We start from the raw sequence: 12,705 nt of genomic DNA, 5'->3' as shown, positions 1-12,705 counted from the left end.
TCTCTTGCAAAGCCAATGATGGAGGAGGAGCCATGCATGAATGGCTACGTACAGTTTGTGATTGAACCCTCGCAAGCAGGCAAGCCAACAGTCGTCTCTAAATCATCAAAATCCCACTCCACCAAACCATATATTAATTGCTTCGCAATTTCAACGCATCTCTCTCTCTCTCTCGATAGTTCGAGTTCATCTCCTTGATTGGGACCTCTTATTTACTCACAAACAAAAAATTCACATTATATTATTATTTTTTCATATAAGTACAATTATTATATTGCTTGAATATCGATGGAGATCCATATATAGATTTCCATATTATTTAGCACCCATCAATTCTATCATAATATATCATTGAACGACAAATAATTAAAAGGAAAAAAATAGAAAAAGACCATAATTTCTAACTATATATGATGGAATATAAAACTCTAACTTATTACTGCAGGGTACGTATTATATATTTTACTACAAAAAATGATCATCAGTTATAATATCAATATATCAGACCTTTTAAAGTAGTTACCAAATATTCATGGTCACCTTTTGAAGGGTATTAATTTTTGACATATATATAATGTTTCTAAAAAACAACTTTCAAAATCAATTCATATACTAAGTTTTTGAGGTGACGAAAGGGTAGTTGATGGTCGCCTTCATGTTAAGCCTAAGAATGAAATCAAGTTTGGTGGTTAGAGTGTGATCAGTCTTAAATGGGGGCCTCTTTAATGGTAATAACTTCCAATGGTGGCGAACCACCACCCCCCAAAATAAGTAATAACGTCCAATGGTGGCGAACCCCCCCCCTCCCCCACCCAAATAAATAAAAAACAAATTAAAAAGCTTTGGACCTCCACACATCTATTACCATTGATTATTATTATTATTATTATTCATTGCTTTTAACTAAATAATTAATCTTCAGCATCTATTTATAATAAATAATTAATGTCCTGTCTCTATCATATTCTTTTTTTCTAAATCGTGATATATTATCCGACAATTTTTATATTGTCTGATAAAAAATGCAAAAATAAGTGTGTGGGTCTCACACCTCTTATAAGGCCCACCCCTTGCAAGAACAGAATCACTTTCTTTCTTATTTTTTTCTTTTGAGTAGTAATTCTTATTTTTTCTTTTGAGTAGTAATATATTATATATCTGGTTCCTGTTCCTTGACAGTCTTGGCATTTAGGTTGGATTTGCCTTTTTAAGCTCTCAACCAGCTGCTACTTAATTGGTTCCTTGCTTCATATACTCTGGTAAATTAATTAAACAAATAATAATTATTATCATGACCTAATTAATCTCTCTTTATTTTCTATTAAGGTATTGTTTGTTAAAATGAGTAAGATAAAATTAAAATATTTTTTGAATTAATATATGGAATGGTTAAGATAAGGATAAGAAATATTTTAATATTTTTATTACACGTTAAATTTTTTGAAATGAATTAGGAGACATACGAGTTATTTTTTCTTATTTATAAGATTAAAGAAAAATTTATTTAAAAAGAGAGAAGATAAATTTATCTATAAAATTATAGATAAAAAATTACGTGACTTTTTAATTTTTTTTTTTATAAATTTAACAAATATAATAGAAAACACTTTTGTTTAAAATATTTTTTATATCTCATTTTTTAACTCACTTTTTAATTAAAAAATATTACTTAAAAAGAAGGTTTTCGAGCTAGTATCTTATTTTTTATATAAATTTATTAATATTTTTAGATAAAAATCCAGGAGGACGGCAAAAGTATGCCACACGAAGGGCAAAATTTGGCTGACCTTTTCCTAGTGCAACTTCTGCATCTCTTCTTCTTAATTTGCTTTGAAATAGTAAGCAAATTGGACTTCGGTGTAACATTAAATTAACGTCACACCTTTTCAACAAAATTAGGCCGAATTATGATTGGCCAAATTATATACCTCAAAATATAAAATTAGGCCCAATTTGACGTATAAATTGGTCCAACCTCAAGTTATTATTGATATTCTTTTTCATGATAAGTTGATTCTTATGCTAAAAATAAGATTTAAGAAGGGACGAGTATTTTGATATTAATTTTATTAATTGATATTTTTTTAAAATAAATAAAATTTACGATACTATTATTAAAATTCAATAAAAATTATATGATTTTTTAAATAACATATGAATGCACTCAAGCTGGGATAGAAGGTTAGGGCTCGCCATTTATGCACACTACAAGCTTACCCCTTGTTAAAAGAATAATAATAATAATAATAATAATAATAATAATAAAAGAAAAATAAGAGAAGACAGCAGCATTCAGCATGCATGCATGGTGACATGGTGATGAACGCATCGGGATTAGCTCTAATTAACACCTACCCATTGCTACTTAAGAGCGATCTGTGGACCACTGATCACGATCAATCAATAAAAAAATAACTAGATCGGACGGACACAATCAATTCCAATAGGCCCCGTCAGATGAAATTAAATATCTCCTCCCTCATCAAACCCACCTCTCTTACTCTCTCTCTCTCTCTCTCATGGAGAAAACGAGTGGTAGAAAAATCAAAATCTGGCCTGTGACCATTTGTGGACGACTTAGACGATGAAATTATGACATCCCCAATTTGTCAAAAAAGAAGCTTCCCCTCTGTTTGGCACCCCAGAAAATGAGAGAAAAACGAATCAATATACATTTTTTTCTTTCTTTCGAGTGTATGTATGTATAAAGAAACGGCAAGAAAATGTTAATATTTCTTCTTCTTCTTCTTCTTCTTCTGGCCTATTATTGATTTGATTTGCAAACAAAATGATGGAATCGGTATTATGAAATGAAATTACTTTTTATGGCGTCACTCAGAGGGGAGGGAGGGGGGGGGGGGCAATTAGGACGTTATTGCTTTGACGGCCAGGAAAAAGAAAAACAGAAAGAAAGAAAGAAAGAAAATTCGCTTTCTTGTGTTTGATTGATTAATGAGATCATAAACCCGATTTTATTCTGGCTGGTTGGCTGGCCCGACGGAGAGAGAAGTAGCTTTGATCCTGCAAGGAAACAGCTATAAATGCGAGTTGGTTCATGTGGGTTTCTTTTCACCTTCTCTTAGCGACTAAGTATGCAGCAAAGCCCTCTCTCTCTTGTTTCCTTTATATCATTCGCCTTCTCTTCTCTCCCCCTTTGAACCAGTCCAAAAGCATTTATTTTTTTGGATCGAAGCTCCAATCCATGGAGGTTTATGGCTACCCATCTCATTCCCTTCCTTCTTCCTCCTCCCCGTCTCCATTTTCTGTGGGGAATTTCGTCGACAGAGTTAAGGAATTCTTCCGATGCGCGGTTTCTGCGGTTATTGGGCATGTTTTCTCTGCGATCTTCACCTTCTTCTTCGCGTTAGGTTTGTAGTTCTTCCCTCGGTTCCACCCATTTCTGGCTCAATTCCGCGGATTTGTTGATCAAATGGCATTATGATTTTGTTTTCTGACCTCGGCTTGCGAAATCTTGGGATTAGGGTGTATTCTCTTTACCTTCATATTTTTGGAACATGAAATTAGGTTTCTCATAATTCTGCCCTTGGTCAACTTGGTAATGATATTCAGATTCTCTGTGAAGCAAATCATTTTGTGTTTCTTCCATTTCTTTCTTTTTTGTCGTTTTAGAGATTTACCGTAATTGATTTGATGGATTTTAGTTGAGTATTTGTGACGATGAAAAAGATTTGCATATGGACGAACACATTGGGAATCAATGCCAAATTTTGTTTTTCTAAGATAATAGAATCACAGTAGCAGAAAAAAATATGTTCTTTTGTCTGCTTAGACATTGATATTCATGGAGGAAGTCACTTGTTTTCTGCAGTGGGGACTTTATTAGGAGCCATGACCGGAGCCTTAATAGGCCAAGAGACAGAGAGCGGATTTGTGCGCGGAGCTGCAGTTGGAGCCATCTCTGGGGCTGTCTTCTCCATTGAAGTTTTCGAATCTTCTCTTGTTCTCTGGCAATCAGACGAATCTGGAATCGGCTGTCTACTCTACTTGGTACTATCCATCTTCTTCCCCCTTGAATTTTGATATCTGCCCTCTATGGTTAGAAAGATACGAGTTTGAGTCTTAGAAATATTCTCCTTTAAAAAATGCAAGGGAAAAGCTACATATAAATATAACCCAACCCTCGCCAAAGCGGGGAGCATTTGTACATTGGGGATGCCCCCCTTTTTAGCTTATGAGTTTATCATGAATACTCCATTCTCTGAAGGAAGATTTTAATCTTCATATTCTTGTGAATTATCCAGATTGATGTTATTGCAAGCCTTCTGAGTGGCAGACTTGTCCGGGAGCGAATTGGTCCAGCCATGCTAAGTGCAGTGCAAAGTCAGGTACTCTCAGACACAAATTCAAGTTGTTCAAAGCTTTAGCAATGAGTTTCGTACATTTGCTGATGCTTCTGATGTGGTGTTTAACCAGATGGGCGCTGTCGAAACGAACTTTGAAGAGATCCCCAATATCTTCGATACTGGGGGCTCGAAGGGTTTGCCTGGAGATTCAGTTGAAAAGATCCCAAAGATCACAATCACTAGCAACAATAATGTGGATGCATCTGGGGAGAAAGCATCCTGTTCTGTGTGCCTGCAGGTGCATAATTTTGATTTCTATTGATTCTTACAGGCTTGTGTGAATTAGATTGGTCAGGAAGAGCTTTATCTAATCAAAGACTATTTGCCTTTTAAATGACTCAGGACTTTCAGCTTGGAGAGACTGTTAGAAGCTTGCCCCATTGTCATCATATGTTCCACCTACCATGCATTGATAAGTGGCTGGTGAGGCATGGTTCTTGCCCCTTATGCAGAAGGGATCTATAATTATTACTTGATGTAAATTTCGGGACATGAAGAGTTCTTTAATTGTTTTAGTTGTAGGATCTCCCTCCCTGTTTTGTTCTTAAAAACACTCGGATATACCTTTCTTCATATAGTCTTGTGTAATCAGTCTGAGCGCGATGTATCTCGACGAGCTAGGTCATTGTACTTCACCATCATCATCCTGTATAAAATCCTTTTTGAGTTGTGATGAAATGATTCTATTACTACTGTCAATCTATGTTTCATCCTCTGTTTTCTTCGTTTCTTTCTGCTTAATTCCTGCTTGTCTTGTAATGCCAATTCCTCTTGGTCCCCCATTTGATGGATTGTGTGCTTGTCTGTCGTGGGTATAGCATAAACAAAGTGCTTCTTAGTTTTGACTGCAATTAGAATGTCTACTAAATGATAGGCACATAGGAATCCCTCTCCCTTCCCATGTCCAATTGTCGAAGAGGAGATTTCATTTACCTATCAGTCGAGAGGGGCGAGGCTCAACTATTTAGAAATGGGAGGAGTCTCGTACACTAGGGAAGCAGAATGATCAAGAAGAAGAACCAAAATTGCTTGTAGTGAATGATAGAATGGCTGGTTATGAGCATGAACTGAAGTGCAAGGACAAAGCACGCTTAGTAATTTTTATTACACATGTCAGGATGAGGAATACAATTGCTGATTAGTTGATTTCGACTGAGGACCACCGCCATCGGACCAGATCTTCGGGTTGGGATCTTCACGTCAAGATGATGAATTTTTTTTGGGGAGCAAATTAGACAATTTAAAACTTATGAGCTAATATGGCACCATTATGGCTCTGTGAAAATAACTGAGGGGTGCTGCGTGCTGATGTAACATATCAAAATGGAGATGCATTATGATTGGGAGGGTGGATGACACCGAGAGTTGAGAGTTGAGAGTTGAGACTGGCACACTCTGTCTGAGCCAAAACCCTTATCGCTTTTGAACCACCAAATTGAATACTCTTGCCATACCGTAGAGCTACCGCAATAAATGGCCTTTATGGCCCAAACCCAGTAATCCTCACTGCTATATCCGCCCCCCTAAGTTCTTGGTGCCTGCACCAAATTTCAGTGCCAAAAATATCTCCCATTTCATTTCTTCTCCTTTTTTAGATGTCTAGTCATGGGTGATGAGATCTACCAATATGTGGGGCTGATGGTTTCTCGGGAAAATATTTTCCCAGATGAAATGGTTGGCCCTTTCAATTTGTGGGTTGATGACAGACAACCAATCGATGGCTAAATATATACAATCCAATCAAGCTAATTCAAATGGGAAAAAAGACAAGGAACTGATCAAGATTGACACAATTTATGTATTAAGTAATCAAGTACTAAATTTTTAAATCCTGTGGCTTATGTGTACAAGTTTGGACGTACGCTTATCCAGTTTACAAAAACCAAGCATCATCGTGTACATGATGGAAAGTTTCAACCAATAATCCTTAAAACACACAAATTAACTCAGTCTTGTTGTAGAACCATCATTTTTTATGCCCCGAAATCACGCAGATAAACATACAAGACAGCAATGTTGAAGGAGTTTTGTTTGATAGTGGTCAATGACCTTTATCAATTGAACCTACAAGTGCTCTATTCTTGTCCAAATTCAAAAACTAGTATAATCTCTCTCTGTTAAGAAGACTTCTAAACAAAATACTTGTATTGATTTCGAACTCACCTTGGCCACATATGCCGCCCGAGTGTAAGACCAAGTCACAATTTAGAAACTGATCATTATAGGATGAGATTTGAAAATGCGCAGATTGCCGGCCACATACCGGTTTCTGCAACTTCTTATACTGCAATTTTGTCTGTATTAATCCCTCTTCCTGTCTCTCTGGTTGGTTGAGTAGCTTCATGCCAGCGAGAGCATGTCATCTCTTTGCCCGGCTGATTCTAATTGAAAAATGGCGGATTCAAGCACAACAGCAGCATCCAGCCCCCGGCCATTGAGAATTCGAAATTCTGTTCTCACCCATAGTCATATATGGTGGGGAGCTGCTTTTGCCATGGCAACTCTCTCTGTTGGTGTCTTTTTATGTTTCTGTATCAAGAGCAAGCTCTATCCCAGTTGCAGGCGGCCTAGAAAGCGCCAAGGTCACCTTCATCAAAATTCCTGCAACAGAAAGAACTAGTGAATTACAAATGCTTGGCTCTGTCTAAACCCCAAAAAATCTTCTTCTATGTTGTTTCCCTGTCTGCAGGAAAGTTGGATGCCGAGAAGATGGCATTGAGGCAATTTCAGCTCGAAGAACTAGAGAAGGCCACCAAGAATTTCAGCAAAGATTGCCTGGTGGGATCTGGTGCATATGGAAATGTTTACAGAGGCACGTTTGATGTGGAGGGAACCCTGGCAATCAAGAGGCCTCGTGATGATTCCATCCCGAGCACCGAAGATTTCCGAAATGGTAATTAAGCACCAATAACCTGTGCCTATGTTTCTTAGCCTGAAGGTACAAGTCAAGTATTTGAAGTAATTCTGCTGTAATTTTCTTGAAACAGAGGTGAGGTTGCTTTCAAAAGTCAAGCACAGAAATCTTGTGGGATTGGTGGGATTCTGTGAAGAACCTGGTAAGTCGATAATGCCCCAGATTTTAGCAATCCCCAAAGATAATGGTTCCAACAATTAGGCGGCCTTAATCATTTCATCAAATTTTCCTTTGGCAGGATTAAAAGGGGAAAAAGTTTGGATATATGAATATGTACCACATGGTTCACTACTTGACTACATTATCGGTATGTTCTAATTTGCCGCCTGAATCTACTTTATACCTTGTTACTGATGTCTGATATTAGTTGCATAGGAAAAGGAGGGAAGAGCTTATCCTGGAGGGAAAGAGTCACCATTGCCATCGGAGCAGCAAAAGGTCGGTCAACAACATCCTTTTCATAACATGAACTACGTGCAGTTTGTAAACCAATATGATTTCCAAACTTCTTGCAGGCATAGCTTATTTGCATGAAGAGATGACACCGAGCATAATACACCGGGACATAAAACCGAGTAACATCCTTATAGGAGAGGGCTTTGAAGCTAAAGTTTCGGACTTTGGGCTGGTGAGATCAGGTCCCACGGGGGAACAATCACATGTGAGCAGCCAGATCAAAGGAACACCAGGGTACCTTGACCCTGCCTATTGTTCAAGCTTCCATTTGTCTCCTTTCAGCGATGTATATAGCTTTGGAGTCATACTTCTGCAGCTTGTTACAGCATGCCCTGCAGTTGGTACAACCAGAAATCAATCTAAATATCACATCATTGAATGGGTATGTAAGCTTAGATCAAACCGGAGAAAGGAATCATGGTTCTTGCTAAAATACACAAAATTGGAAAGGAATCACTAGTTTTCATAAAATTGCAGGCGAGGCCAAGCTTGGAGCGAGGTGTTGTCCAGGAAATCTTGGATGCTAATCTTCTATTAGAGCCTTGCAATATGGAGATGATGCTGAAGATGGGACAACTTGCCCTGAGATGCGTGATGAAAGTTCCAAAGCAGCGGCCTACAATGACTCAAGTGTGGCAAGAGCTAGAGGCAGCTCTCCATGCAGCGGACAACTTCATTAACAAGCAGCCTTCAAGGGGTCCCTGTAGATCCATCAGTGCATCTGGTCGATCAAGGGGTCAAAGCAGTTGTAGGTCGATGGATTACGAGTATTCTCAAAGCTTTGTCAGCATAGATGGTGTCGGACTTCAAAGATTTCATGTAGATATTGATAGCCTCTCCTTCCAAAGTGCAAGCTTGAGATGTTTAGAAACAAGTAGTGTGAGCATTGAATTCGATACGAACAACCTGGGGGGAATAAGCGAGGAAACAAATACAGATAATAACGCGGACGTCAGCTTACCCCGGGGCTGATGTTGTCTTTTGTTTGGAGTTAGATGTTAGATTAAGTATATTAAATGGTTTCTGAACTGTCAGGGTTTAATGGACAGAGTTAGGACAGTTGAATTTAGAAGTTTTTTATTCTTTCCTCTTCTTCTTTCCTGGTTTGTTTGGCAAATGAGAAAGTTTGCTAGCAGCATAAGTAATGCCAGGAAAAAGTTTATCACAAGCAGATGTGCAAACTGATATACTGAATCTGCATAACATATATGATCTACTAAATCTAAATATGCCTGTCATTCTATTCCGGCAGGCTACAACTTCGAAGTATCTTATGGAAACAACCAAGCTGGATACCTGAACGTCATGTAACTTTCTATTTCTATACATCTTTTGCTGAACTCAGGATCCTGTTTCTACTTCTCAGAAAGGTTACCTTTCTAGTTTCCTGCCTCACCATTTCCACAGATGGCCACTAGGTCAGCATATATCTTTAAAGAGGTCTTTGAGAACTCTGTCAAGGACTCGAAAACTGAAGAAAATCCTGCCTGAAATCCATGTAAAGCCATCTGTTGCGTCTCCTCCATGCTATCCCAATGCCTTGCCTTCTCAACCTCGAGCTTTTTCCTTAACACATCCAACAGATCTTTCCTCTCTGCCAAGAACTCAACCTGCTTTCGAACATTGATCTCTGTCTTCTGTCGAGAAACCTTGGACTCCAGCACTTTTTCCTCTGCCCTTTGCAATGCGAGAACCCTCCTCTCAAGCTCTTTTGCAAGTCCATCAACCTTCCTCTTCTGCTGTTGCTCCTCCCCTTGCTGAGCCCACAAAGCCTGGATATCTTTTGCAAAACTTTTCATGGCATAGATTACTGACTCGTGCGGCAACTTTTGCAGGGTTGTTAACCAATCATGACACAGCGAAAACAATGGCGGCCCATTCATCTGAGGCCGCAAAACTGAAGATCTGACCCAGACAAAAGATCCAACTTCTGGAGCAATCAATTTAGATAGCCATCCATGGAGAGCTTCAGCATATGCCTTTTGAGCAGAAACATATTCAGCGAAACAAGCACGCCAATTTTGGAGTTCTGCTTCAAGTTGATGAGTGGCAATACGGCGAGAGTCATTGCAAAATTTCCCATAAGCAGGACAAGTGAAGAGTGTAGTTTCAAACATGGCTTGTTTTTGAGTTTCATGTGATTTCAACATTAGCTTCCAATTTGTCATTATACTGCAAAAAGGAATTAGAATGGGGATTAGGGACACAAATTTTCAGGTTACGTTCTCATTCACTCCTCAAAAAGTTGATTAGAATATCAATCATCTTACCCGTGTAGCAGCTCAACTAGTTGCGGCTGCAGCTCTTCATCTCTCAGTTTCTGGATTTTTTCAGAGATTGATTCAACAGTGCGTATCGCAACCAACATTCTGGAATACAGTTCTCTTACCTCGTCTTCAGTCTTTTCCACTGACTGGAGGCCCTTTCTCTTAGCACCCAGCTGGTTTCTCAACTGTAAGCATTTTTGCTCATAAAGTTTCCTCACGTCGTCTCCAGCCTGTGTACAGAGCAACAACATTTAAACATTCAGAAAAGGAGATTCAATAGATCACACAATAACAACACTGCATTAAGTCATTATCCCATTACGTGGTTCGAGTACGTAAATTCTATTTCGCCATTCATTTTTTATTTACAGTCTCATTTTCCTGTAAATTCCTCCCGGTAAAGTTTTTTCAGATCTTCCCCCATCTCTTTTGCTAGATCATACAAAAAGGGTAAATTAATTACTTGAATGGGGATAATATACTACCTTGACCTCTTCATAAATCTTCTTCTCCCACTCATAGAGCCTTTCAAGAGTTAATGAATGGCTTCCCGAATCCATCCCGCCATATTCATCACAAAGCTCAGTTCTCTTGAAATCTGACTCCCATTGCGAGGAACTCCGGCTGCCGGACGCAAGTAAGTTCTTCAGAAAGGAAGGAGAAGATGAAGTAGACCCATGCCATGCGATCGATTGCAAATTCTTATTTGGGTTGTCTGTAAATACGCAGCAATAATGACAAGAAAATCATCAGTGTGGGAAATATGTTATTCCGTGTAGCAATTCAAGAAAATTTCCTCAAGAAACAAAGTTCATAATTTGGTATGCTATTGGATGGCTTGTTACGTCATACAAGATCAAAATTAAAAACAACACAAATTTAACGTGGTTCTAAAACGTGTCTACATCCACGAGGCGCTCAAATATATGATTACTCGACGTGTAGTAATCATATATTTGGGCTATTTATAGAGAATTGATGGGTCAAGAATCCTAAGTTTTGAATTAGGTACAGAAATACCATCTCTATCACACAAATTTAGTTAACTGAATCAGAATTCAATGTAATCTGAACACATACAGGAAGAAACCCAAAAACCCAAAAAAAAAACTAGAGTACAGGGTAGTCATGAAGCTGAAGAGATGAAACTGAAAGGGAGAATAAGAAAATGATCTTAAAAATAAAAACCCACATTGGATTTCCTGGAAACAAGAGTAATGAAGAGGAGCCGTGTTGGTCTCCAGCATCCTGGAAACTTCCCCGCCACTCTCACAAGCCCTCACAAAATGGTCCTCCACGTCCTTCAACGCCTCCAGCAATTCCCTCCCTTTCGTGCACGTGTCAATCCCTCCTGAGCCCTTCTGTTCCCCCAGGGTCACGCTATCACCACCCCTCAGCAGAGGCTTGTGCTCTTCTTCCTCCTCCAGCTCTGCTCTCCCCTCTGCTTCCGTCGCCGCCCTCGGATCACCGTCGAAAGGAGAAAAGAAATCCCAGCGGAAAACATTCTCCGGTGACGGCAATTCCGGGGCCGAGTCGCCGTAAAAATGCTCACAGATCTCTCTTTCTTCTTCTTCGCCGCCACCGTCATCTTCTTTCTCTCCCTCTAGACTGGAGGAGAGAGAAGAGACCGCGGCTTTGAGAACTGGGTTTCGACCGCCGCCGCCGGCTGAGGAGGAGGAGGGGGATTGAGACGGGAGCGTGATGAGGAACGCCGACGGCGGAGAAGATTGCCGGGCCACGAACAGCCTAAGGGCCATGGCGACGGCGTAAAGAGAGTGGCTGTAATTACGGTGGGCATTAGCGAGCGAGCGGCGGCGGGCGACGGCCAATTTGATGAGGCGTTTGCGCTGCCTGCAGATTGAGAGCGCGTCGTCTTCGACGTTTTCTTCTTCCCTCCTCCTCCTCCTGGACATGGAAATGGAGGCAGCGGAACCCATCTCCGATTCTTGAGCTTCAAAAGGCGTAATTATGGTGGATTCGAAAAGTTGCTATCACAATGCGAGTTAGCGCTAGCTGAGAGATGTATGTATATCTATATATTCTATATATATATATATATGTATGCTGCAAAAGTAGTGGTTTTATAGAGAGAGAGAGAGAGAGAGAGAGAGAGAGAGGCATCGAATTCCATCGCCTACCAAATCTAATCTAAGAATGTTTTAGCAGAGATTTCAGCGTTTGCAGAGACACAGAGACATGCCCTTCGATCACTTCACGCGCTCCATTGAAATGCTGTCACTTAATTACTTCTACTATAGCATAGGCTATAGCATATATATATATATAGGCTATGTTGGGAATGAATGAATGAATTCATTCTAAAACTCAAATGAGTAAAAAGATGATTGATTCTACTGAGAGGAATTCACGTAGAATGTTTGATTCCATACCCTTTAAAATCCGCGCTTTCTTTAAATTATGTTTTAAATAAATTTATAATTATAATTTATATAATAATTATTTGTTCTTATCCTTTAAAATCATATATATATATATATATGACTAGAAAGGTTAGTTTAATTAACAGTATTTTTATTTCTACTTCAGATTGAGTTTCAGTGTTTATCAACTGTTTTGTCATTTGATATTTCATTATACGAGCCTAAAGCGTAGCTCGTGCTGTAGGGATAATTTTCCTTCTTTCCAATATTCAAGAAGAAGTCAAATCGTTTTACTGTGGATATATGCTGTAAGCAATAATAAT

General features: G+C 39.0%; 3 protein-coding genes across 4 annotated transcripts; 2 read left to right on the top strand and 1 right to left on the bottom strand.

The window, feature by feature from the left end:
- Positions 1-2,923: 2,923 nt before the first annotated feature.
- Positions 2,924-5,063, top strand: LOC127803519 (NEP1-interacting protein 1-like). Its single transcript, XM_052339786.1, has 5 exons — positions 2,924-3,368; positions 3,830-4,008; positions 4,263-4,346; positions 4,435-4,602; positions 4,707-5,063. Exons 1-5 carry the CDS (start codon positions 3,056-3,058, stop codon positions 4,827-4,829), a joined length of 867 nt encoding a protein of 288 aa, XP_052195746.1. The 5' UTR covers positions 2,924-3,055; the 3' UTR covers positions 4,830-5,063.
- A 1,693-nt stretch (positions 5,064-6,756) lies between these two features.
- On the top strand, positions 6,757-8,706 carry LOC127803517 (probable serine/threonine-protein kinase PBL7). 2 transcript variants are annotated; one of them, XM_052339783.1, is made up of 7 exons: positions 6,757-6,946; positions 7,054-7,257; positions 7,352-7,420; positions 7,517-7,585; positions 7,654-7,716; positions 7,800-8,116; positions 8,212-8,706. In XM_052339783.1, exons 1-7 carry the CDS (start codon positions 6,757-6,759, stop codon positions 8,704-8,706), a joined length of 1,407 nt encoding a protein of 468 aa, XP_052195743.1. The 2 variants fall into 2 exon arrangements, with proteins under 2 accessions (XP_052195743.1, XP_052195742.1); XM_052339782.1 differs by having other exon boundaries at positions 7,794-8,116.
- Positions 8,707-9,113: 407 nt separating this feature from the next.
- LOC127803516 (protein ALTERED PHOSPHATE STARVATION RESPONSE 1-like) lies at positions 9,114-12,336 on the bottom strand. The gene is made up of 4 exons (XM_052339781.1): positions 11,194-12,336; positions 10,487-10,716; positions 10,005-10,231; positions 9,114-9,906 (listed from the first exon to the last, which is right to left on the bottom strand). The coding sequence occupies exons 1-4, from the start codon at positions 11,936-11,938 to the stop codon at positions 9,114-9,116; spliced, it is 1,995 nt and encodes a 664-aa protein (XP_052195741.1). The 5' UTR covers positions 11,939-12,336.
- Between the last annotated feature and the right edge of the window lie 369 nt (positions 12,337-12,705).

This window comes from Diospyros lotus, chromosome 6 (assembly GCF_014633365.1).
Source record: "Diospyros lotus cultivar Yz01 chromosome 6, ASM1463336v1, whole genome shotgun sequence".
Taxonomy (NCBI): Eukaryota; Viridiplantae; Streptophyta; class Magnoliopsida; order Ericales; family Ebenaceae; genus Diospyros; species Diospyros lotus.
The sequence above is the reverse complement of the archived record's forward strand: the minus strand, read 5'-3'. Positions and strand labels throughout refer to the sequence as shown.

Coding starts and splice junctions, on each gene's coding strand:
- LOC127803517 (XM_052339782.1), top strand. CDS start 6,757: ATGGCGGATTCAAGCACAACAGCAGCATCCAGCCCCCGGCCATTGAGA. Junction 7,258..7,351: donor CACCGAAGATTTCCGAAATG/GTAATTAAGCAC, acceptor TTCTTGAAACAG/AGGTGAGGTTGCTTTCAAAA. Junction 7,717..7,793: donor TGCCATCGGAGCAGCAAAAG/GTCGGTCAACAA, acceptor AACTTCTTGCAG/GCATAGCTTATTTGCATGAA.
- LOC127803519 (XM_052339786.1), top strand. CDS start 3,056: ATGTGGGTTTCTTTTCACCTTCTCTTAGCGACTAAGTATGCAGCAAAG. Junction 3,369..3,829: donor CACCTTCTTCTTCGCGTTAG/GTTTGTAGTTCT, acceptor TGTTTTCTGCAG/TGGGGACTTTATTAGGAGCC. Junction 4,347..4,434: donor TAAGTGCAGTGCAAAGTCAG/GTACTCTCAGAC, acceptor GTGTTTAACCAG/ATGGGCGCTGTCGAAACGAA.
- LOC127803516 (XM_052339781.1), bottom strand. CDS start 11,938: ATGGGTTCCGCTGCCTCCATTTCCATGTCCAGGAGGAGGAGGAGGGAA. Junction 10,717..11,193: donor TTGTTTCCAGGAAATCCAAT/GTGGGTTTTTAT, acceptor GCGTATTTACAG/ACAACCCAAATAAGAATTTG. Junction 9,907..10,004: donor CTAGTTGAGCTGCTACACGG/GTAAGATGATTG, acceptor TCCTTTTTGCAG/TATAATGACAAATTGGAAGC.